This window comes from Meles meles, unplaced genomic scaffold (assembly GCF_922984935.1).
Source record: "Meles meles unplaced genomic scaffold, mMelMel3.1 paternal haplotype, whole genome shotgun sequence".
NCBI classification, from domain to species: domain Eukaryota; kingdom Metazoa; phylum Chordata; class Mammalia; order Carnivora; family Mustelidae; genus Meles; species Meles meles.
The window spans coordinates 9,579-35,860 of record NW_025721234.1 but is presented as its reverse complement, the minus strand read 5'-3'; the positions used below and the strand labels follow the sequence as shown (position 1 = coordinate 35,860).

The following is a 26,282-nucleotide window of genomic DNA, read 5'->3' as shown; positions in this document are numbered from 1 at the left end:
CTACTCAATAAGAACTGCAGAACTCCAGAACTAGGGGAAAGCAACACATAGAATTCATGACTTTTTTACCATGATTCTTTAGTCTTTGAAAGTTAACTTTTTAAATTTTGTTTTTTCCTTATTCTATTTGTAAAAATTTCCTCCATCTTATTTTAACGTTTTTTAACTATTTTATCTTATCAATACCTTTTTAAAAATCTTTTTAAATTTTCATTGTTGTACTCATATTCTATCCCTTCATTGTATTTAACTTTATTTTTTGGATATATACAGGTTTTTTTTCTTTAAAATTTTGGAACACAGATTCTTCTAATAGATCAAAATATACCCTAAATCTAGTACATGTCTTTGTTCTAGTCTCCAGCCTGATCACATTCTTTCCTCTTTTTTTTCCTCCTTTTTCAAAGAATTTATCATTTCCTGTTTTAGAATCATTTTAAATTTTCAGCTTTACAGTCATATTCCATCCCTTCATCATGTTTACCGTTATTTTGTCTGTTCTATTCACCAGTCTAATATATATAATTTTTTTCTATTTTCCTTTTTTCCTCCTTTGTTTTCCTCCCAGTTTTGGGTCTCTTCTGACTTGGTTAGTATATAATTTTCTGGGATCACTGCCACCCTTTGTTCGAGAGAACATCTTTTTTATCTGGAAAAAAATGACAAGGTGGAAAAACTCACCACAAAAAGAGAGAGAGAGAGAGAGAGAGAGAGAGAGAACAAGAGGCAGTACCGGTGCCTAGGGATCTAATCGATACAAACATTAATAATATCTCAGAACTACAGTTCAGAATGATGATTATCAAGGTGCTAGCTTGGCTTGAAAAAAGCATGGAAGACCCTAGATAATCCCTTTCTGGAGAAAAAAATCCCTTTCTGGAGGAATACAAGAATGAAAATCTAACTAAGTTGAAATCGAAAAAGATTTTAATGAGGTGTAATAAAAAATTGGAGGCTCTTACTTCTAGGATAAATGAGGCAGAAGAGAGAATTAAGTGATTTAGAAGACCAAATGATGGAGAATAAAGAAGCTGAGAAAAAGACAAACAACTACTGAACCACAAGGGCAGAATTTGAGAGATAAATGATACCGTAAGACAAAATAATATTGGGATAATTGAGATCCCAGAAGAAGAAAGAAAGAGAGAGGCAGAAGATATTTTGGAACAAATTATAGCAGAGAATTAATTTCCCTAATTGGGCAAAGGGAAGAAGCACCAAAATCCAGGAGGCACAGAGAAGCTCCCTCAAAATCAATAAAAATAGGGGGGAAGGGAGTCGGGAGAGGGGGGTGGGGTTATGGACATTGGGGAGGGTATGTGCTATGGTGAGTGCTGTGAAGTGTGTAAACCTGGTGATTCACAGACCCGTACCCCTGGGGATAAAAATATATGTTTATAAAAAAATAAAAAAAAATTAAAAAATCAATAAAAATAGGCCCACACCCTATCATCTAATAGTAAAACTTACAATTCCCAGTGACAAAGAGAAAATCCTGAAAGCAGCCCAGGACAAGAGGTCGGTAAACTCCAACAGTAAAAATATTAGATTGGAAGCAGACCAAGCTACAGAGATCATGCCAAAAGGACTGGCATGATATAATCAGAGCAATATAATGAGGAAAATATGCAATCAAGAATACTATATCCAGTTAGGCTGTCACTGAAAATAGAAGGAGAGATAAAAAGCTTCCAGGACAAAGACTAAAAGAATTTGCAATCACCAAACCAGCCCTACAGGAAATATTGAAAGGGGTCCTCTAATCAAAGACAGAGCCTAAAAGTAACAGACCAGAAAGGAACAAAGACAACATACAGTAACCGTAACCTTACAGGCAATAGTAGGGCACTAAATGTATAGCTTTCAATAGTTACTCTGAATGTAAGTAGGCTAAATGCCCCAGTAAAAAGACACAGGGTATCAGAATGGATTTAAAAAAAAAGAAAAGAACAAGAATGAAAAGACCCATCGATATGCTGTCTGCAAGAAACTCATTTGAGACCTAAAGACACCTCCAGATTTAAAGTCAGGGGGTGTAAAACAAGTTACCATGCTAATGGACATCAAAAGAAAGCTGGCATAGCAATCCCTACATCAGATAAATTAGATTTTAAGCCAAAGACTATAGTAAGAGATGAGGAAGGACACTATATCATACTTACAAGGTCTGTCCAAAAAGATCTAACAATTTTAATTATCTATGCCCCTAACATGGGAGCAGCCAATTATATACACCAATTAATAACAAAATCAAAGAAACATATCGATAATAATACAATAATAGTAGGCAACTTTAACAACCCCTCACTGAAATAGACAGATCATCTAAGGAAAAGATCAACAAGGAAATGAAGCCTTTAAATGACACACTGGACCATATGGAAATCACAGTTATATTTAGAACATTGCATCCCAGAATAACAGATTACACATACTTCTCTAGTGCACATGGAACATTCTACAGAATAGATCACATCCTGGGCCACAAATCAGGTCTCAACTGGCATCAAAAGATTGGGATCATTCCCCACATATTTTCAGGCCACAATTCTTTGAAACTAGAACTCAACTACAAGAGGAAAGTTGGAAAAAAAACTCAAATACATAGAGGCTAAAGAGAATAATGCTAAAGAATGAATGGGTCAACCAGGAAATTAAAGAAATAAAAAAAATCATGGAAACAAATGAAAATGAAAACACAACTGTTCTAAATCCTTGGGAAACAACAAAGGGAGTCCTGATAGGAAAGTATATAGCAATACAACCCTTCTCAAGAAAAAAGAAAGGTCTCAAGGACACAACCTAACCCTACACCTAAAGAAGCTAGAGAAAGAACAGTAAAGAAAGCCTAAACCCAGCAGGAGAAGAGAAATCATAAAGATCTGAGCAGAAATCAATGAAATGGAAACTAAAAAAAAAAAAAAAAAAAAAAACCAGTAGAACAAGTCAATGAAACTAGGAGCTGGTTCTTTAAAAGAACTAGTAAGATTGATAAACTCCTGGCCAGACTTATTAAAAAGAAAAGAGAAAGGACCCAAATAAATAAAAACACGAATGAAAGAGGAGAGATCACAACCAACACCAAAGAAATACAAACAATTATAAGAACATATTATGAGCAACTATTCACCAGCAAATTTGACAATTTGGAAGAAATGGATGAATTTCTAGAGACATATAAACTACCACAACTAAACCAGGAAGAAACAGAAAACCTGAACATACCCATAATCAGTAAGGAGACTGAAGCAGTCATTTAAAAAAAAAAAATCTCCCAGCTAACAAGAGCCCAGGGCCAGATGGCTTCTAAGGATGTCTACCAAGCATTTAAAGAAGAATTTCATTTCCTGAAACTATTCCAAAAAACAGAAATGGAAGGAAAACTTCCAAACTCATTTTATGAAACCAGCATTACCTTGATCCCAAAACCAGACAGAGACCCCATCAAAAAGAATTATAGACCAATATCCTTGATGAACATGGATGCAAAATATCTCACCAAAATACTAGCCAATAGGATCCAACAGTACATTAAAAGGATTATTCACCACAACCACGTGGGATTTATTCTTCGGCTGCAAGGTTGGTTCAACATCTGCAAATCAATCAATGTGATACATTAATAAAAGAAAGAACATGAACCATATGATACTTTTAATAGATGCTGAAAAAGCGTCTGACAAAGTACAGCATCCTTTCTTGATCATAACTCTCCACAGTGTAGGGATAGAGGGTACATACCTCAATATCATCAAAGCCATCTATGAAAAACTCACAGCAAATATCCATTCTCAATATCCGTTCTCAGAGAAAAACAGAACTTTTTCTCTAAGGTCAAGAACACAGAAGGGATGTCCACTATCACCACTGCTATTAAACATAATACCAGAAGTACTAACCTCAATAATCAGACAGGAAAAAGAAATTAAAGGCATCCTAATAGGTAAAGAAGAAGTGAAACTCTTGAGTCTTTGCAGATAGGATACTTTATGTGGAAAACCCAAAAGACTCCACTCCAAAACTGCTAGAACTCACACAGGAATTCAGTAAAGTGTCAGGATATAAAATCAGTGCACAGGGGGCGCCTGGGTGGCTCAGTGGGTTAAAGCCTCTGCCTTCGGCTCAGGTCATGATCCCAGGGTCCTGGGATCGAGCCCCACATCGGGCTCTCTGCTCCGCAGGGAGCCCGCTTCCTCCTCTCTCTCTGCCTGCCTCTCTGCCTACTTGTGATCTCTCTCTGTCAAATAAATAAATAATATTTAAAAAAAAAATCAGTGCACAGAAATCAGTTGCATTTCTATACACCAACAACAAGACAGAAGAAAGAGAAATTAAAGAGTCAATCCCATTTACAATTGCACCGAAAATCATAAGACACCTAGGAATAAACCTAACCAAAGAGGCAAGGAATCTGTGCTCAGAAAACTATAATGTATTCATGAAAGAAATTGAGGAAGACAAAAAGAAATGGAAAAGTGTTCCATGCTCATGGGTTGGAAAAACAAATATTGTGAATATGTCTATGCTACCTACCTATAGCAATCTACACATTTAATGCAATTTCTATCAAAATACCATCAATTTTTTTTCAAAGAAATGGAATAAATAATCTTAAGATTTATATGGAACCAGAAAAGACCCCAAATAGCTAGAGGAATGTTGAAAAGAAAACTAAAGTTGGCAGAATCACAATTCTGGACTTCAAGCTCTATTACAAACCTATAATCATCAAGACAGTATGGGACTGGCAGAAAAACAGACACATAGGTCAATGGAACAAAATAGAGAGCCCAGAAATGGATCCTCAACTCTATGGTCAACTAATCTTTGACAAGGCAGGAAACAACGTCTAAAGGAAAAAAGACAGTCTCTTCAACAAATGGTGTTGGGGAAATTGGACTGCCACATGCAGAGGGATGAAGCTGGACCATTTACTTACACCACACATAAAAATAGACTCAAAATGGATGGAATACCTCATTGTGAGACAGAAATCCATCAAAATCTTTGAGAAGAACACAGGTAGCAAAACCTCTTCAACCTCAGCTGCAGCAACTTCTTCCTAGAAACATCAGCAAAGGCAAGGCAATTGAGGGCAAAAATGAACTATTGGGATTCCATCAAGATCAAAAGCTTTTGCACAGCAAAGGAAACAGTCAACAAAACCAGAAGACAACTGACAGAATGGGAGAAGATATCTGAAAATGACATATCTGATAAAGGACTAGTACCTAAAATCTATAAAGAACTTACCCAACTCAACACCCAAAGAACAAATAATCCAATCAAGAAATGGGCAGAAGACATGAACAGACATTTCTGCAAAGAAGACATCCAGATGGCCATCAGACACATGAAAAAGAACTCAACATCGCTCGGCATCAGGGACATACAAATCAAAACCACAGTAAGATACCATACCATACCAATGAGAATGGCTAAAATTAACAAGTCAGGAAACAATAGATGTTGAAGAGGATGGGGAGAAAGGGGAACCCTCCTACACTGTTGGTGGGAATGCAAGTTGGTGCAGCCACTCTGGAAAACAGTATAGAGGTTCCTCAAAAGGTTTAAAATAGAGCTACCCTATGACTTAGCACTCTCACTCCTGGCTATTTACCCTAACGATACAAATGTAGTAATCTGAAGGGGTACATGCACCCAAATGTCTACAGCAGTAATGTCCACAATAGCCAAACTATGGAAAGATCTGCAAGATCCCTGAAGATCTCTTCTGAACCTTCTCCAGTTTGTGAGGGTCTCCCTCAATACGGAACATCTTCAGAAGTGAACACGACCACCCAGATGCAAGCTGGCAAATAAATCATATAGTGATATCAGTATTTCTCCAGACCCCTACAATATATATCTTGATTCTATAAGATTGGATTAACACATTTATGGCAATTCCATCTTACAGGTAATTCCAAGTGCTCCATTAGTCAACAACGCCTCTGGATCATTTTCCTCTATTGTATGCTTAGTTTGACTTTTGATTTAATCTAGATTGGTAGCATAGCAAACTATAAAACCCCTTACTAATATTACAAATACATTATGGTTGGGGGCACCTGAATGGCTCAGTTGGTTAACTGTCTCTTTTCAGCTCAGGACATGATCCCAAGGTCCTGGAATGGAGCCCTGGGTCAGGCTCAGCCTGCCTCTCCCTGTCCCTGTCCCTCCACTTGTGCTCTCTTTCTCTTTCAAATAAATACAATTTTTAAAAAATCTTTAAAAACTACATTATGTTTAAGTCATTACCATAAGTTCCCATTAGCTCCTAGCTCCTGATCAAAAACCAGAATAATATTAATTGACCTCTGTGAGGTAAAACACTTCTTTTCAAAAACAGCCCAAAGCATCTGTTTAATAATCTATTAATGAAACTTTGTGGGGTAATGACATAGAGCCCAACAATCTTGTTATCTTTTAAAGTATATCTCACAATATAAACATAACATCACTCCTATTATATTTTACTAAATCCTACCAAGACGTTTCTATCCCTGTAATGATATGTCTTTAATATTTAACAGCAAGCTTTAAGAATCAGTACATTAGGTACCTTTACTATCTTCTACCAGAGTAGAATAGTAATAGTATTAGATAATAGTGAACTACTACTATCACATGAAATGTCCATTAAATAAATCCAGGAGGATTGCTTACGCACTTAGAAGGAATCTGTGTTGAACATACACATTTGTCTAAAAAATCTCCTTCTAAATGAATGGCCTATAGCATTTCTCTTTATACCATGTGTATAAGCTGTAAATGGTCAAGAAGAACCATTGTGCCCTTGATTTACCATGATTGAATCTGTGCATTATTACTAGGACAATGGCAACTAGAAATCAGTAAGAATCTCTTAACTACAGAGACATACAATGTTAGAAATATCAAAAATTTGACCAAGTGTATATACCGTCTTCTGTATAGTCATGATATGCCTCTCACTTCAAATCCATCCCATGTACAAGTAGACACTTAATAAGCGTCTCTTTTTAAATAATGTTGTGTTATTTTCCCCTTGCTTACATGATAAATCTACCTTTCTCTGTAGCTAAAACAAAAGAAAACAAAACCCTCACGACTTTATCTTTAAAGTAAATGAAATGTATGATATTTCGAAATTACATGCAATTTTTTTTTCATTTACCTAGAAATCCCAGGAGAGCTTCTGGGGTTAGAAATAAAGAAGTCAAGCTACAAAATTCACGGAAGGAATTGAAATATAGTATGGCGATGAACATCAGATTACTAGGTAAGAGTCAGGAGCACTAAAGTCTATCAAAATGACAACGTCAGGCAAGTGAACTAGAATATAAAAAATGTCGAAGCAGTAAAACAAGCCAGGCAGATCATCAGAAGACAGCAAAGCCTCTAGGGCAATGGGTCTCAAAGTTTAGAGTTTGGGAGACACACCTGATATGCTTCTTGAAATTCCCAGGTTCCCTGGTCCTGCCTTCGGAGATTGAAACTGAGTAAAGCTGGGGTAGGTCCCACGTCATTCCAGTAAATGCTGATGCATGTGGAACACTCTAAGTAAAATTGCCTTGGAGGCTTTGAGTACCTGATTCCAGGTGCTCAAGTGCATCCTATGGCAACCCTGCTGACAGGGAGATAGAGGTGAGCACAGGTCTCTGCCTGAGGTAGTCCTGACTGCTTCCTAGTCCCAGGGCAGATAGGCATTGATCGTGTTACCATGGTCGCAAATATACCACATGGTCATCTCTGGTATATTTCATCACTGGTGAATATTCACTTATACCTAAATAATGTTACATAACCTAGGTAGTGTTTTATCTTCATTTTGAAAATTGATGCTAATTTTTAAATCTAGAAATCTTTTCTTTGGCAATTCCATATTTAGTCATTGAACAATCATGTATGATAAACACTTTTCTCTAGATGAATACTAAAGTCAGGGTTTTAACATTTCTATAACATGCCAAACAATGTGTTAAACATTTTTTCCTTGTATAAATCTCTAGCAAGTTGGCTTCTCTGTAAAGTTTTAGGAAGCAAGAGGGAGAGAGGGAGACGGGAGGGAGGAAGAAAAGGAGGAAGGGAGGAAGGAAGGAAGGAAGGAGGAAAGAAATATGGTGGGAGGACAGGAGGAAGGAAAATAAAAGAAAGGGAAAGATGTTTGGTTAGATCAGTTTTGTACAGTCTTTCATGGGTCACCAAGTAGATATTGAAGGCGGCAGATTATTTCACTATGGGAAAAAAAAATACCCTATAGAAATACTTTTACAAAGATGGAACTTCATGTGTCTGTGAAAAAAATATTCCCCATTAAAATAAGCTATTTTAACAGTACAGTGATATATCATAGAGTCATAAACGAACATTTGAAGGCAAGGTATAAAGAATTATTTTAAAAAGTAAGAGGGGGCGCCTGGGTGGCTCAGTGGGTTAAAGCCTCTGCCTTCGGCTCAGGTCATGATCCCAGGGTCCTGGGATCCAGCGCCGCATCAGGCTCTTTGCTCAGCAGGGAGCCTGCTTCCTCCTCTCTCTCTGCCTGCCTAGTTGTGATTTCTCTCTGTCAAATAAATAAAATATTAAAAAAAAAAAGTAAGAGGGCTTGTATAAATCATTAATTTTGGACTATCTGAAAGCTATTGCCCATAATGTAATATGTATATGTACATATTCAATACAGAATTTTTTTAAAGATTTTACTTATTTATTTGACATAGACAGAGAGAGATCACAAGCTGGCAGAGAGGCAAGCAGAGAGAGAGGGGGCAAGCAGGCTCCCTGCTGAGCAGAGCCCGGTGTGGGGCTCGATCCCACAACCCTGAGACCATGACCTGAGCCGATGGCAGAGGCTTTAACCCACTGAGCCACCTATGCGCCCCAGTACAGATATTTTTAAATAATGTGTTTGCCCATATGATTCAGACTTTTGCTGTCTCAGCAATCCCTTAAAAAATAACCAAAATAATGTACTTTTTTCATCTAGATGATTTATCCTTTTTAACATGCATTTCCCTTTAAGAAGCAACATTTATCATGTAAAATCACACCTGTGATGAATTATATATATATATAGAACTAAATACAGCAAAGCCCCAGCAAGGACGTTCCATGGATGGTTTTAATCCTGACCACTTTTATTAAATCAGGAAAGGGAGGCTGAGTGGCCGTTCAAGGGGAGAAGTAACCACCCATTAATAACTGCACTATGGGTGGCAATCTACTCATCCAGTGCCTCTCCTTCCAAAAGCTTCTCTTTCTAATCCAGTCTGTGGAAACCTATCTCATCCCTCCTCCTTGGTCCCAGAAGGTGCAAAGGCTTGGGACATGACCCCTGTTCCAGATTCTAGTGGAAGAAACAGATATGAAAGCATAGAATTAAATGCAGTGTGATCACTGCAGTAACAGAGTAGCAACAAAATGAGAGCTGGCCTGAATTAACACTCTTAGAGATAGCTGTGTGTGTATGATTATTTGTTTATCATTAACTATATAGTTCATTCCATGTCGTGGTTTCAGGTTTCAATCACTCTTTAGGGGTTTTCTTTGTCAGACTTACAAAGTACACCATTTCAGTATCACCTTCTGATAGGGTGAAAAGATCAGTCTGAAATGGATGGAGCAAACCATGACTTCAGTCACTAAAGCCAGGACCCAGCGGCAGTCCATGTTGGCAACCCTCCTCACCAATGGCTCCTCTTCCCACTGTGGGTGTCTCATGGTCAAGATCCAGCCAGAAAATGGTGATAATTCAGAATCTAATTTGTTAAGAAGCTGAATAATTTTGATTCTATGAATTGGAGGTATAATCAGGTGTGAATTATATAGTCAGTATACATGAAAGACTAGTAAATTCAAAGTGCCATTACAGAATTTAATGTAATTTAATTTAATGTGGAATATGATGAATTTCCATAGGTGGACACAAGTTAGGTGACAAAGTATGCTTTCAGAAAATGACAACACCCAGAAAAGACAGTCAGGAGCGTGTGGATTTATTTTATGGCCCCTTTTCTAATTTCCAGTGTGTCTTCAAACATTAAAATGATTTATGAAGCACTGCAACAATAGAACAAAGCCCCACCTCTGAAAAAGACCCAATGAAAATACTATTGCTAAACCACATCTGGATTATTTGAAAGGTAAATCTTTTTATGTTAAGTTCTCTTAATATGTTATGGAAGGGTTCATTACTGATTCTTTGCAGCTATGAGGAGGCAAAAAATCACTATAATAGGAAACTAGTCACTAATTATCTGACCCCACTGTCAGCGCTCCCTGCTTAACACCAGAGTCTACCCCATTCATCTTGTCAACTCAATGTTGAATGTCAATACTGGAAAAACGCAGACTGCAGAGAGAAGGCATAATCTTGGCAAAGGAGGAGGATGACAGGAGGCCCTGAAACTTCCCCCAATCATATACAAAGCACTGACAGATGAAGATCTAACAAGAGCTAGACCCACTCACGGTGGAAGAAAAGAAAATTGACAAGAATGACAACTAGGTGGGCGTCTCATAAGAGAATGATTTCAGTATCAAAGGAGTGTCTCAAGAAAATGAATGAAGCATTTGAATATTCTTTCAAAAAACCTTTTAAATCTACTAGAAAAGTTAAACATGAAATGAAGAATATCACATCATTTTATCATAGAATGTCATAAAATGTATGTCCCACAGCAAGATTTAGCATTTGGTTCACTCTTTTTGAGATTCAATTTATTAAATGATGTTTTAACCTAGATTCTGTCATCTATTAGATAAAACTAATAACATAAATGTTCGTTTTATCGAAATGAAGTCCCAATCAAGCTTCCCCCCTCCCACTTAGGAAATTCTGCTCCCTTTCTACATAGATTGACTTTCAATGGCCTTCTTCCCAAACCAACTATCCTTAAGTAACAAGGGCCATCTATAAATCAATTCTGTCTCAAGGCAGTAGACAAATTTGTATCTACCAAATCACCTTGTAGAAAAGAAAAAAAAATTCTCATCACAACCTCTGTTAGACTCATACTCATAAAGTAAGAGAACATGACTTGAAGTCAATATACTGTCAGACACAATCATATATAAAAAGCAGGAAATGGATGTTAAAACAGGTTTGTGCCATTATATTTCTCCACGCAGAAAGCCAAGAGGTGTCAAATTTCTATTCTGTTTCTATTTCATAAAATGCAGTAACTATTTTGATCTTATTTTTTCCAGCACCTTCATATTTTAATAATTCTCCCTCTTATCTTTTAATATGATTGTTTTCAGATTTGAGAGATCTATTCCAAACAAGGCTATCACGGATATAAAGCTGAATTACCAAGTGATATAATGCTTTTTGATACTCCCTTGTTGACAGAGTTCATTAGGACTCCAAAGATTAGAGTTACCATTACAATACTATCAATCAGCCAAAAAGCAGACCAAGACGGCGACTGGTCCTGCTCTATGAAATGAATCAGTGACTCTGATTAAACAACTAATGAACTTCCTTTCCAAGCACACTGATCACTGCCCTACAATTACCTTTGGCAGAATATCCTGTGCAATGCTCTGAATGTTGGAGAAGACATAAAACTGAGATATCATAAATTATACTAATAAAAGGCAGAACTTCAAATCTGAGCAATTAAACTACAGATCTTCTGTAATGACAGTCACTATGTAAATGATGACAAACACCTAATTTCTATAGTCAATTTACTTCTAAATGGCAAGCAATCAACGTAATCTAAAGAATTAGCTTAATTTTTTTCTGAGTAGATACAATATTACACGGTGACAAGGAATATAGGTTTAAACTCTGCCATCCATTAGCTATAAGCACTTGGGGTAAATCATATGGGCCCTCACTTTTTAAATCTGTGTAATGGGGATTATAAAACCTCAGCGAACTGTTAAGGGCTCACCAAGATTGCATACAATGGAAGATTAGCCTTTCCTCAAAAGGAAAGTGGCTGACTGGCCAACAAGGACCTCTGTCCTCCCCTAGGCAAGACTACAGGAATCTTAGATTTTGATCTTGAATCTTGAGTGATGTAATAGAACGGTAGAAAACATTATTAGAGTCTATCCATTTTACTCAGGGCACTGATGAACCTACCTACCAGTTTTGGCTGCCTAGACACCCTTGAGAGTATAGCTTTTCTACTGATTCTGTGAGCTACTCCGTATCTTTTTAAATTAATTTTTCTTTTAGTTTCTGTGACTTGGAGCTATCTAACCTTAAGTGAAGTGATATAATACCTTCAGTAGTCAGGAGCTTGTATTAGACAAATAGGAATTTCTCAACGGTAAAAATCCTACCATTGAACCCGAGCTTTAAAATACTTCCCATTTGCGTAGGATTTTATAGTATTCAAAGCACTTCCACTTATTTCATTTGACTCCTGTAATAATCCACATACTATGTGGGAGAGGTCTGATGCATCATCCCCAAAGTAAGGGTTAGAGTCCGGACTAGAGAAAATCATGTTTCAACTCTGTGTTATCTAATTTGGGACCATAGATTTCAATCACTTGTTTACCTAAATTCAACATAAAGGAATGTAACGATAATTTATAGCACAAAATATTAGACAGGCAAGATACCAGACAGTTTTTACTATAAAAAGCCTTCTTTTGATTAATGAGAAAATAAGACTGGATAATTGACTTACATGAAATAAATAATCCACCTAAGGTGAAAACAATGCTGATTCATGCTGTATCAGATTCAGATACCATTCAAGAAATTTTATAGTTACTGGAGCGAGGGTGTCATCCCTCAGGTGGTCCTCAAGGGTCTGCAGGAGCTTGGGGAAGGAACTAGACAGGGAGTTGTTTTGCAGCCTTCTTAGCTCAAGACTTCTCACCTCAAAGGCTTTTTAAGGAACTCTCCGTTCTTGGCCAGCATGCCACCTGACATCTGCCCTTGGTCGTGTCCTAACCCCACTAGAGCTAACTCTAAACATACACAAAGCTCTCTGCAAGCTGAGCAGTAATCTTTGTTTGCAATTCAGAGAAAGCTCTGTAACTATCCTCCTTCCCTCCCAGGGCCTGCATTCATCCTGTAAGACTACCCCTCTCTCCTGGACAAATCGGGAGTCCTATCAGCAATTTCTCCAAAGCTTCCAGGAACAGACCAGGTGTGAGTATTATAAGAGCTTTCCCCCTCTCTCCAAGCTGGTGGACTGAGATGAGGAATCATGTTCTTATCAAAAGTTGCCAACCAGTTAGCTGGGCCTTCCTCCAAGCTCCGTTCCCTCAATGTCCCAAAACCCCCCAAAGTAGCCTGGCTGTGTCTTACGCAATTATATTCAAATCCTACTCCAATAGAATCTGCGTCACTGCCCTTTTTGGGGACCTGAACTCATATGATCTCCTCTGTGCCTGCTGGGACTGTAGTTAAATCTGATTTCCTGCAGCCAGTTTCCTCTGTCCCGATGCTGCATTTTTCTCTTGCACTTCAACTGTTTGTTGTAAACAGAGAGCGCTGGTGAGATTGAGGCACCCCCTGTTAGGGGCTGTAAGTAACGGAACATGATCCACACACATTCTTCCTCTGAGTAACTGCCATGCCCAGAGCAAGAAATATCAACTTTTTAAAGAATCTCTTAATTCTGCAGTAGATACAATTTTTTTTTTGGAATATACATGAGGAGGAACAAAATTATGACAGATTCCATTCCCCTAGAGTACCGAGAAGAACCTGTGAGGTTTTGTTTTGGGAAAAGGCCTGGCAAATATCAATGAGAAACCCTGCAGTTTAAAGCATGTTCAGTTTTTCTTCCAATGCTCGCGTGACAACAGAACGACAAAAGCAAACTTCAGTCCATTTTCCTCAACCCAGCAGGACAAGCGCTCCCCAAGAAAGGAATTATCATCATGAATCAACTGCAAAACACACAACCATTTTAACTGACTGAAATAATTAGCATTCATGCTGAAATGGGAGGTCCCCCTGGACACTTGAAATGAAAGAATATAGATGAAGAGAAAACTTCCATCCCAGCTGGATTTGAAAATTTCATGGTGAAGGGTGGATAAACTGGGGAATTCCCGGAGGTCAACGTTTGAGGTTTCTTTGCAAATCTGAATGGATATAATTTTTGAATGGATTTAATTTTAGATCTAAATGGAAACCAACATATTGAAGATATGAAACAAATCAATTATAAGGTCCTAAAGATACAAAGCAATTCACTCGAATTTGTGTGAAAACATTATTTGGTTGGAAACATTTTAAATCTTCTCTATCCCTTTAAAAAATGTCTTAATTGCTTTACTTTATAAAACTAAATGATACCAGCTGAAAGCTCATCTCATCTCAATTAAGTCAATTTAAAGACAAAATTTCAGTTTATGCTTTATATAGCACTAAAATAACATAGGGCTCCAACCCCATGAAATAACAAGGATTCAAAGTTACCATGGATGAAAACATATAACAGAGTCTGAATATCACTTTTTGTTTGCTTCTTTTATCATTTAAAAAAAATCTTTCTTTAATGAGTCATAAATCCGTAAGACTTTTCATCTTGAATGGACCTTGAAAATCACATCATAAGACAGTTTCTTCATTTAGAAATGATGAAATAATTGCAAAGAAATGCAGTTTAAGAGATTAAGTGACCTTAACATGAAATTCATCATCAAACACCTAATTTAGAATCTGAAAATAACAGTATCATAGAACACATACCGGGCGTTACTCCCCTTCCTTACTCTCTCCAGGTTTCAGGCTATGTACTTATTGACCAAAGGAAGGCAGGGAAAAGGATAATCAAGATGCACAAATACTGAAACACCAAAGCTTATAACCCACACAACATTAGAAGGCTCTATGACAAAGCTTTCAGGTTGACGTTAAGTCAATTAACTTGCCACTCTAAAGAGATTTAAAAATAATAATGACAGCACTTTGCAGAAATGGTTATAGCCCTCTGCCATTATCTGGGAAAATGACCATTTATGGCTCCATCCAATGTCAACAATTCTACATGCAGCATAAGACATAACACAACTATTTTAAGCTCCACTGTTGAGTAGAGTAAATGTACCTCCCAGCCTTCAATGTGAGACTGCCATTCCTCTAAAACTTCTAACTTCTCCATCTGCCTCTTGGCCTCGTTTATGTTGGGGTAGACAGCTTTCATGGCTTGGAGGGCTTCCATTACTGCTGCGTAGACACTGTGTTTCCTTGGAGTCCGCTTCAGCAACTCCTGTTTATACACAAAAAAAAAAAAACAAATCGCCCTTTGATCAGCTTTCTGGTATAGCAGGTTCAGAATGACCAGGAAATGAGAACTGCAGAGATCGTGAGAGCCACCTTCAGAAGGGACATCACAAACTCCACTGAAATTCAGATCAATGAATGTACGTTACCCTGACACACATTTTGCAGCTCCTTTAATTTTTTGGCCTTAAAATTATTTTGTTTTAAAAACTAAATTAGATTTCTCCTTTTGAATTCTCAAGTATCTCACCTCCAGCATGTAATTTGTTTATAAGATTGACCTCTGCTCCAACAGAAATAGAACTCTGTATGTCTTCCTAGAGTCTTAGCGGAACAGTAAGTCTTTAAATAAATATGTCCCATAATTTCAAAAATAATTTCAATGCCTTATTTCCTAAAACACTTTTGAGAAACTACAAAAACATGCCATGAGTAAAGCAAAATTTTTAAATGATGTCTTATACGCTAGCAAAATAAGTAACTTACAAGTTCCATGATACTCCATCAATAACGGAGCAATTTATGCTATTTACACCAATAACTCGGTTTCACTTTCTACAGTGAATGAATTGCCATAGGCCCGTCCAAAGCTTTTTTTGTTGTTGTTTTGATTTGGGTTTTTTTTTTTTTTTTGGCATTTTATGGTTTTGTCCATTCAGGATATCAGAGCAAGCGTGATCTTTAATCTTTTAAATATATTAAAAGGTTTTGTTTGGTGTTTAGAAGCACGAAATAAACATCTTCACCCACTGTCTAGACAGTTGTGACCACATTGCTTTTTAATTAGTCATTTTCTCTTTACTACAGTTGCCATCATCACATTAACTAACACAATTACAGAAATCCTGGGGCAAGTCTTTAAAATAAGTTTCTTCATTCTTAACATCCAGTGGGAAACTATGCAGTTGTTATACTCTCTTGAGGTCTGTTACTGTTGAAACTTCTGCCATAAACTTTGACCCTGCATTCAGTATGTTCACATTCCGTTCTGCAGGGCTAGCACCAGAAGAGTGCACATTACATCACTCCCAAGACAAGATTTAAAAACTTATGTTGGATCACAAATCCATAAAAGAGATATGCTGGCTTCTCTAAAAATTCTAAAGTGCAGAAGTATTTGTAAATTATGTGAAGTGGTCAAGTCAGTCTGCAGACTGTGATTTGAGGTCCTATGGAATTGTGCCAGTGCATATCTGTGAAGTTGAGATATGAATGTAGACAATGTGAAACAGCAAGAAAAATGAGTAGTACTAATATTTTGTCAGTTACTTTCTATCAACATTAACTGGTTGGCCACGCCAATAATTTCAAGTTCCACAACGATGACTGATAGATTGTATAACACACAGCCTAACTCCTAATGCTTTTCTCTGAATAAATAAAACCAACCAAAATCAAAGAGACTATAGGCACAATGGTACAACAACAAAAAAATTATCAACACCAACATATCTACTACACAAATAAATAGTTTCTTCATGTTTCTTTGTGAAGATAATCATCCAAAGAAGGGGAAAGATGTCATCTTTCCACTTCTCGAAGGAGCTCTGAGTTGATCTTTTTCTTCCTAAGCAAGGATGGGTCCATTATTCTATCTTTGTAGAGGTCAGATCAGCCAACCCTATCTGGTGGTCATCCCCATCCAGAAGTGATTTAGAACAATTACTTAGCATGATATCCTTCTCTTAATAGCACTATCCCTTCTGACTCTTACAACAAAAAAATGCCTGGGATTCCAAAATCAGGTCCAGGAACAGCTGACGTGATCTGAGTCACCAAGTCAAGAGTCTGAAAGGACTCTCAGAAAGATAGGAGTCGGGACGCCTGTGTGGCTCAGTTGGTTAAGCGGCTGCCTTCGCTCAGGTCATGATCCCAGCGTCCTGGGATCGAGTCCCACATTGGGCTCCATGCTTAGCAGGGAGCCTGCTTCTCTCTCTGTCTCTGCCTGCCACTCTGTCTGCCTGTGCTCACTCTCGCTCTCTCTCTGATAAATTAAAAAAAAAAAAAAAGAAAGATAGGAGTCACGTTTGCCCCAATCTTCCTGAACTGAAGACCATATTAAAGTTCTGCAGAACTGAAGATCCCCATGTTAGCTTCCCTCTGTGGCTTAAGCAAGCAATTTTGACTTGTTTTTTTAATAAGGAGAAATTGTTTTCAAAGAAATTTTACACAAAAACCCAATTATGCAACTCATGGAAGTTGTAGTTAAAAAAATGTATTTTAAGTTCAAATTCCTTACATTTGTTTCTCAAAAAGTAAATCAATAAGAACACCAGTTAATATGTGCAAAACATATTGAAATATTTTAAAAATTTAGAGAGCAAGCAGTAGTTCATCTATTAAGATAAATCAGAATCAAATATATATGAATAATAGCAGCTAACATATACGGAGTACATAATAACTAACATATACGGAGTACATACTGTGCTAAATGATTTGCATAAAAGTTGAATTACTATTTTTATGTAATACATTTTCCATATGTGTGTATGTATATATGTATATACACACATACACAGACATACACATCCATTATACACATCCTTGCAGACATACGCTACAATTTCATCATCATTTTTTCTGCTTCATTAATAAAAACCCAAGGCTTTAAGAAGTTAGATTATGTGGGGGCACCTGTGTGGCTCAGTGGGTTAAAGCCTCTGCCTTTGGCTCGGATCATGATCCCAGAGGCCTGGGATCCAGCCCCACATCCTGCTCTCTGCTCAGCGGGGAGCCTGCTTCCCTCTCTCTCTCTCTCTGCCAGCCTCTCTGCCTACTTGTGATCTCTGTCTGTCAAATAAATAAAAATAAAATCTTTAAAAAAAAAAGAAGTTAGGTTATGTGTTCAGTCATAGTAAGCAGAATACTTAGGATCTGAACTCAGAGTTCCTGTGCTCAACCGCCAACCCAAACTGCTGTTCTAGTTCCAAGAAGCACCATTTCCAGAATTGCTATTCTAATCTATTCACATATTCTTACAGTACAAGCATAATTAGCACATTAAAATGTGTATTTCACAGTAACACTTTTAGTCATTGTAATGAGACAATGGCCTACGACCATTAATGCGTCCACAGGCAGTATTTGCTTAGCACCGTCGTTCTACATCCTACCATTTATTGTCCCATGTGACCCACAACATTCCCTGTAATACTGATTCAAAAACCAAACTGTGAAATTAGGTAACTTTCACTTTAAGTTCATTAGCATCAAGAGGAGACCAGTGTAAGGGGAAGTCAAAAAATAAACAATAGTAGATTTACTTAAGATAACGAACCCTGTAGACAATATGCAATATAAACTTGTCATAAGGTATTTAATGGGATCTATCTTGAAACTAATGCATTTACTCTAAATGAAACTCAAACGGATAAGTTTTCTACAAAGAGCACTAAAAAGTCTCTTTTCCTAAAAGATTTGTTTCCTAATCCATATATATGTGATGAAATAGCTATTTTCCCTAGTAAGTATAATCTGCCATTTCTTTAGAAAATCAGATTATTTAAAAGAAAAACATTTTAAAGCAAAATATGCAGCAAAATATGCAGATACAAGAAAATACTACCGTGAAATAAACACATAAAATACCTTCAAAAGGAGAGGGTATTTGCAAATTCTTTGTATTGGTGTTACTAAATATCCTTCCAGGGGAACATCTGTATTCTTCCGTCCTCCAAGTAGCATGCAGTTCTGCAGTGGAAATAAAAATAATTAATCGCAATTTTTTAAAGCTGGAGCCATGAAATTTTCTTCTATCATAAAACTTTCTGCTAAAATCTTTTGAAAGCCTGTCTTTATACCTTCTTTCTCTGAGATGAGCCTGTGAAATCACAAAGAACATTGACAGAAGACAAAGAGAAGTATTTTCGTATCACGTTAGTTATAGAAACCAAAATAAGTTTTAAATACATACCTTTAAAATTAATTTTTATGTACTATCCTCTAAAGTCTGAGGAAAAAGAAATAGGATAGAGATGGAGGAATAAATGATGGGTAGGTGGATGGATGGATGGATGGACAGATGGGTGGATGAATGGACTGATGGATAAATAAATAACAGACACAAAGATACACAGATCAATCCTGCTTATAAAAGGAGTTGTGTTGTAGCTGAATTGTGGTGTTGTGCTGTGTTGTAAAGAGCAGGGCCTGAAGACAACCAGGTTCTATACATCCTCACCACTGACTAGTGATGTAACTTTGGGTTGATTTCAGAATGCTAGTTTTCCTGCCTGTAAAACTGTCATGTTTTAACCAAGTGATTACTCAGTCACTTTTAGCTATAATACCCCACCAGTGACAATGGCCAGTCAGTCTCTGAGAAGGAGGTCAGGTATGATCACCAGAGAGGCAAGATGAATGGAGAAATCTCAAAAGCAGCAATCAGAATATCATGAAATAGAAGGAAAATCAACTCTGATTAAAAAAAAAAGCCTATATCCTCTGAAGCATCTGGTCTTTATTTTATAATTTAAGTATCAATTTAAAAAAGAAAAAGATTAGAAACTTGTGCCAAATCCTTTTCCTACAATGCCTATCAGAGGGACTGGCAAAAAGAAAGTAGTCGATAAATATGTAATAAACGGAGAAAAGGGCTCCTCAGATATCATACTGATAATTTAGCAACCTTTATACCAGCATTTTACAAGGGATGAGACTACTGTCCTACATTCATTGAGAAGAGAGACCAAGAGCTGAGCAGGAAAGGATGAAAAAGAAAAGACTGTTGTGAGCAACTTGGCTTTAGCCAAGTGTATTTGAGTCAGGAAAACTAACATCATGACTTTAACTTCACCCAGACACTTTAGAAGACAGGGGAGCAAAGAAGTGTTCTGACTCAAGCATGCTCTTTGAGGGCTTCATCCCCCCATTGCAATCAGTTTATCAAAATATTTTTTTCCAACCCCACATGGTGTTGTCCCCAGAGGAACCGTATGAAACACAACTATGTACATCTCACTGTATTTCCAGTGATGTTTCAGCATCCTTACATATGTTAGCGCCCCTTATAAACACAGCCACCCCTTTCCCTAGCCCCGTGTTGAGGTACCCTAAGAAATTCATGACTGCTTAACACACTGTTATTTCCTTGTCTAAGAGGACTGTACAGATCATGAACTGTCTTCATAATAGCAGAGGTGGGTTGTCACTTTAGACTGGCTTATGAAAGCCAACTCTCTCTCCATGCGTCTACAAAGAATATCTTCTAAATGAGCTCCCACAGATCTCCCTGATGATGAAAACTGTGCCAGCATACCCAAGTACCCAAATAATACCACCACCAAATCTGTAAACTCTTACCTGTCTTCCCAAGGGTGACTGTTATTATCCCCCATTTTATGGAGATGGAAAATGACACCAGCGATAAAATCAATTTCTTAAAGTCATTCAGGTAATTAGAGATCACTTAGTACCAGAGCAGGTATTATAAAAGCCAGGTTTCCTACCAGACTATGCTGCAGGATCATCTAAAAACCAACACTCTTCGGACTTGACTGGCATGGCTTGACACAATTCAGTCAATAAACTAGATCAAGGGGATCAAAGAGTCAACTGTGCTGAGAACAGACTGGATTCACTAAGACAATGAAGCTTTAACACCTCCTAAAAAGCTCTAAAATTTTAGTGGCATAGAAGCCTCTTCTGGCTGTGGCAGAGAAAAGAGATCAGTAAATCCTCTTCCTAAAAAAACAACTGTAACCTCAGCAAAATTGTCGAAAATATCAACTTCAGGGCTCTGGAAATCAACTAAAGTCAAACAAAAAAACAGAGAAGTGTTTTTTCCATGAAAAACTGCGGAAATTTCTGGTAAGAAAGGTGGGAGTCTATAGCATTCTCACAAGAGCTTCTCCCACCTTCCCCCTGCCTCCTCATGCTTCCGCCCTCCTCAGCTCGCCCTGCACAGTGGCCCTATCAAAATGGTGCTTCCACAGTGGCTCTCCTGCAGTGGCCGCATCACAGGGGCCCTGACATAGTGATAGACCCTGAAAACCTGCTTTCAGGTGGGGCTGCAGAAAGTAAATATCTCACTCCTGAGGGCGTTGTCAATAAAGTTAGCACACTATATAAGAAAAATGGAGAATACCTACAATTCCGTTGGCCTGAGATTATAGCCCTCTTTGGAGCAGATATCAGGCTGTGCATCTGTAGAAAAGACCCAAGGGGGAAGCGGTGTCCCCATGGAAAGAAAAACCTAGATCTGACTTGAAAACTGCCTACTCTCTGAATGTCTCCCCCACCCCCCCTAAAGTAACACATAGATCCATAGACAAGATGATTAACGATGTTTGGTCACCTCTGACAAACCACCGGCAGAACTAAGTTAAGCAGTTACTGGAGTGACCCCTAAAAAGAGAGGCTAAATTAAAGAACAAAAAATTGAGTAGAGAGAGCAGTTGTACATACAAGAGTCAAGGTTCTTAAATCAAGTCCAGGAAAGTTACAAAAAGACAAAACAGAACAACACAAACAAAAAACAACAACCAACTTCAGGAAATAAGACTTGATAAATTAAGATGAATATTGTTCTTAGAGCAATCACCCCCCCAAAAAATAGTTCAAAAAAATCAAAAGAGGAAATAAAACAGTACACTAAGGAAGGTAAAGGAGGAACAGAGGGGCAACAACAAAAACACATACAGAAAAAACAATAAAATGGTACCTGTCAATACAACAATACCAATAATTCAGTTAAAGATCAATGAATGGAACACTCCAATCAAAAGTCAGAGATGATCAGGCTGGATAAAAAAATCAAGATCCATAATGATGTACTGTAGTTGGCTAATTGAATTTAAATAAAGTAAAATTTTAAAAAAAAGGCAAGATCCAACTATATACTGTCTCCTAGAGACATGTTTTAGATTCAAAGACCTAAATAGTTTGTAAGGAAAATACTGGAAAAAGATACACAAACAGTACAAGAAGTGTCATGGCTATAATAATATCAGCCAAAACAGACTTTAAGAAAAGAAATATCCCTAGGGACAAAGAAAAACATTTTATGATCAATAGAAATACAAATACAAGCACTTTCAATGAATATATATTTAACAACAGAGCCCCAAAACATATAAAACAAAACTGACATAATTGAAAGGCAAGACAGACAATTTAACAATTATACCTATAGATTTCAATATCCTACCCTCAATAACTGACAGAACACCTAGAGGAAAAGAGAAAGAAGAGAAGAACAACACTATGAACAAAACTGACCTAACATTTATAGAACATTCCACCCAACAGTTACAGAATATGCATAGTTTTTAAGCACACATGGAGCATACAGAGAGGGGGAAAAAAACAAACAAAAAACAAAAAACTCCAGGACAGACCCTATGCTAAACCATAAAAATGTCTTAATGAATTTAAAAAGATTTAAATGATTTAATTATGTTCTCTGACCAAAATAGAATTAAATTTAAAAAGTCAACTACAGGAAGAAATCTGGAAAATTCCAACCTTGGGAAATAAAGTAACGGAATGTTAAAACTCATCATTCTAAGATTTTACCCTACTGACAAGCTCAAAAGTCAACCGGCCAGAGATTTCTGGATGCTGGAAGAACACATGAAACTCCTAGGCCAGAGCTACAGGACTTTTTTTTTTCCCTGAAAGCAATAGCAGTAGCCAGAGTATCATTATTTTGGGGCCAGTTTGCCAAGGCTCAGTTCCCAAATAGCAACATAAGAAAGACCAGGTGGCCCATGCACATGGATACCAGGAAAGGAGACCTGAAGCTAAGAACCATGCATCTTTCATGAGGGCAGCAGGCGTGACTGCCCGCCACTTAGGAGGAAAAGAATATCTCTACCTTCTGATATAAACATCCTTTATATCGTGATATAAACATCCTTTAAAGATCAGCCAGAACAAAAGCAGTCAGTTCCTCCGCTCAGAAAATGTGCAGGGACACAGTCCCATGCAGAACTGCCTTCCAAGACAAACTCTAAATAAAGAATAGACGACAGATATTACAAAAGAAACGAGACCTTTTCAATAACTGAATGAAACTGAAAACACATGTAAAATTTTATGAATAAAACTAATGCAGTGTGTAGGACAAAATCATAGCTTTAAACACCTATGTTGGAAAAAGCAAAAAGGTCCCAATAAAAACTCTTGACAAACTATGAATATAGTGGAACTTCTTCAACTGGAAGAGGACATCTGTGACAACAGTAAACTTCACACTTCATGATGAAAAACTGATTGATTTCCCCCAAGATCAGAAACAAGGCAGGCATGTCTGTTCTTATCACTTCTATTCAATAGTAAACTGGTTTTAACCAGCGCAAAACCCAGGGGGGAAAAAAGACATCTATATTGAAAAGGAAGTAATATAACTGTCTTTACTCTCAGATGACTTCATTCTATATGTAAAGTGTCCTAAAGAGTCTACCAAAAAAACTACTAGAACTAATACATGAATTTAAAGCACACGATACAAGAATATACAATAAACAAAAATAAATAAAAGTCAAATGCTTATATGGTAGCAATGAACAGTCCAAAAAATGATATTAAGATCATTCCGCTTAGTGAAATAAGTCAATCAGAGAAAGACAACTATCATATGATCTCCCTGATATGAGGACGTGGAGATGCAACATGGGGGGTTAGGGGATAGGAGAAGAATAAATGAAATGAGATGGGATTGGGAGGGAGACAAACCATAAGTGACTCTTAATCTCACAAAAAAAACCTGAGGTTTGCTGGGGGAGGGGGCTTGGGGGAGGGGGAGTGGGCTTATGGGACATTGGGGAGGGTATCTGCTATGGTGAGTGCTGTGAAGTGTATGAACCTGGCGATTTACAGACCTGTACCCCTGGGGATAAAAATACATTATATGTTTATTAAAAAAAATAAGAAATAAATAAAAAATTTAAAAAAAGAAAAGAAAAAATCATTCCAATCACAGCAGCATCAAAAAGAGCAAAATACTTGGGAAAAAAATTAACAAAGTAAGTATAAAACCTGAATACAGACTTCTTAAATAAAATGAAAATATGTTCATATGGAAAAAATTTAATAAATCCTACTTCAACAAAATGTAAGAATTTTGATGTCCAAAAGATAACATTTTTAAACAAACCACACTGAGTGGAAATATTCACAAATTATATGTCAGATACAGAAGATGTGTTCCAAAATAAAGAACACTTATAGCTCAATATAAGATAAACATCTCAATTTAAAAATGGAACAAAAGATTTGAATAAGCATTTCACCAACAGGATATATGAATGTCTAATAAGAACATTGAAAGCATGCCTGGTATCAGTGGTCATGAGAGAAATGCAAATAAATATCATCTTGAGATAAACTACACATCCACTAACCCAGCTACAATTGCAACTGGTAATACCATGTGTTTGCAAAAATATAAAGAAACTGCAAACGTACATTGCTGGTGTATATGGCACAGTCATTTTGGCAGTTTCTTAAATATACAATTACTATGACCTAGCAATTCCACTCTTAGCATCCATCCAAGAGAATGAAAATATCCAAAGACTTGTACATGAATGTTCATCTCACCATCGTTGATAAAACAGTTCAAACTGGACATTTCCTGACTTTTTCTATACTAATACCTCTCTCTGAAAAGATCTTCAAGGCCCATCATTAATCATACTTGCTTGCTGACCCAAAGTCCATACACCGGCAAATGGATAAATAAAATATGGTATAGCCATACAACGAATACTATCCGGCAATAAAAATGAATGGCATATGGATACATGTTACAATGGAGATGAACCTCAAAACATTTACTCAGTAGAAGAAACCAGGTGTAAAATATTACATTGAACCATTCCATTTTTTTTTTAAAGATTTTATTTATTTATTTGACAGAGAAAGAGATCACAAGTAGGCAGAGAGGCAGGCAGAGAGAGAGGAGGAAGCAGGCTCCCTGCAGAGCGGAGAGCCTGATGCGGGGCTCGATCCCAGGACCCTGAGATCATGACCTGAGCTGAAGGCAGTGGCTTAATCCACTGAGCCACCCAGGTGCCCCGAACCATTCCATTTTTAAGAACTATCCAGAAAAGGCAAACTACAGAGATTGAAAGTAAATCAATTGATAGCCTAGAGTTTACAGGGGTTGTAGAGATGGGCCATGAGCAGGCATGAGGGACTTTTCAGGGTGCTAGAAATCTCTATAACTGGATAGTGGGGATGGTTCCTCCACTCCACAATTGGCTAAATAGTATTGAATTGTACACTTACAATGTGGTCCTCACGGGCAATTAAATTGTCCAAATTACTACCAAAATATGCATTTCTCTGTGCTATCCTAAAGAAATAAAACATATATTCTTGGGACCTGGGTGGCTCAGTGGGTTAAAGCCTCTGCCTTCGGCTCAGGTCATGATCCCAGGGTTCTGGGATCAAGCCCCGTATCCGGCTCTCTGCTTAGCAGGGAGCCTGCTTCTCCCTCTCTCTCTGCCTACCTCTCTCCCTACTTGTGATCTCTGTCTGTCAAATAAATAAATAAAATCTTTAAAAAAAACATATATTCTTATTCTTTCTGTGGAAAGTGAGTAAGGAACTTATGCAGGAGAAAGTTCAATCTTTAAATTTCTTTTCTACTATACCCACAAATCGCTTCCTTCCTGTGATGGCCCCACTTACAGCTCTCTTAGCAAAAGCAAATGAAACCTAGGGAGCTGAGGGATATACAAGCAATGATGAACTCTGGCATAAATATCTTCTCTCACTAAGAATCTGAGGTTCTCACAAACAATTCATAGTCAGCCAGGAGAGGCCATTATCAGTGATTTCCCATCCATGAGCTTCTGCCAACTCTCCCTTCTTACGATTAGAGTCCTTTGGGACTCTAGTCTCCTAGCCCAGACACATTTAAAGCATTGTCCCATGAGTAATTTTTGCACCACATTGACACTAGTTCTTGGTTCCTTAGAGAGCCTAGCAACAAATCACAGCGTATAGTAACACTCATATATATACTTACCAAAAGAAATGTGCGGATTGTTCTTATTTTGTTAAGTTCGAGAAGCAATTTCTGTGCCTTCTCATGGTTACTACAATATTCATCATAGATACCAAACTTGTCTTTCTG

General features: G+C 37.4%; 1 protein-coding gene across 1 annotated transcript; it reads right to left on the bottom strand.

Moving 5' to 3' along the window:
- On the bottom strand, positions 1 to 26,224 carry LOC123936217 (phosphatidylinositol 3,4,5-trisphosphate-dependent Rac exchanger 2 protein-like). The gene is made up of 5 exons (XM_045996889.1): positions 26,175 to 26,224; positions 18,785 to 18,886; positions 15,018 to 15,179; positions 5,057 to 5,062; positions 1 to 30 (listed from the first exon to the last, which is right to left on the bottom strand). The coding sequence occupies exons 2-5, from the start codon at positions 18,878 to 18,880 to the stop codon at positions 1 to 3; spliced, it is 294 nt and encodes a 97-aa protein (XP_045852845.1). The 5' UTR covers positions 18,881 to 18,886; positions 26,175 to 26,224.
- Between the last annotated feature and the right edge of the window lie 58 nt (positions 26,225 to 26,282).

Bases quoted from the DNA above. Each gene is read 5' to 3' on its own strand.
- LOC123936217 (XM_045996889.1), bottom strand. From the start codon at position 18,880: ATGCTACTTGGAGGACGGAAGAATACAGATGTTCCCCTGGAAGGATAT. The intron at 15,180-18,784 runs GTATTTTATGTG...GTGTATAAACAG, and splicing joins AATACCCTCTCCTTTTGAAG to GAGTTGCTGAAGCGGACTCC.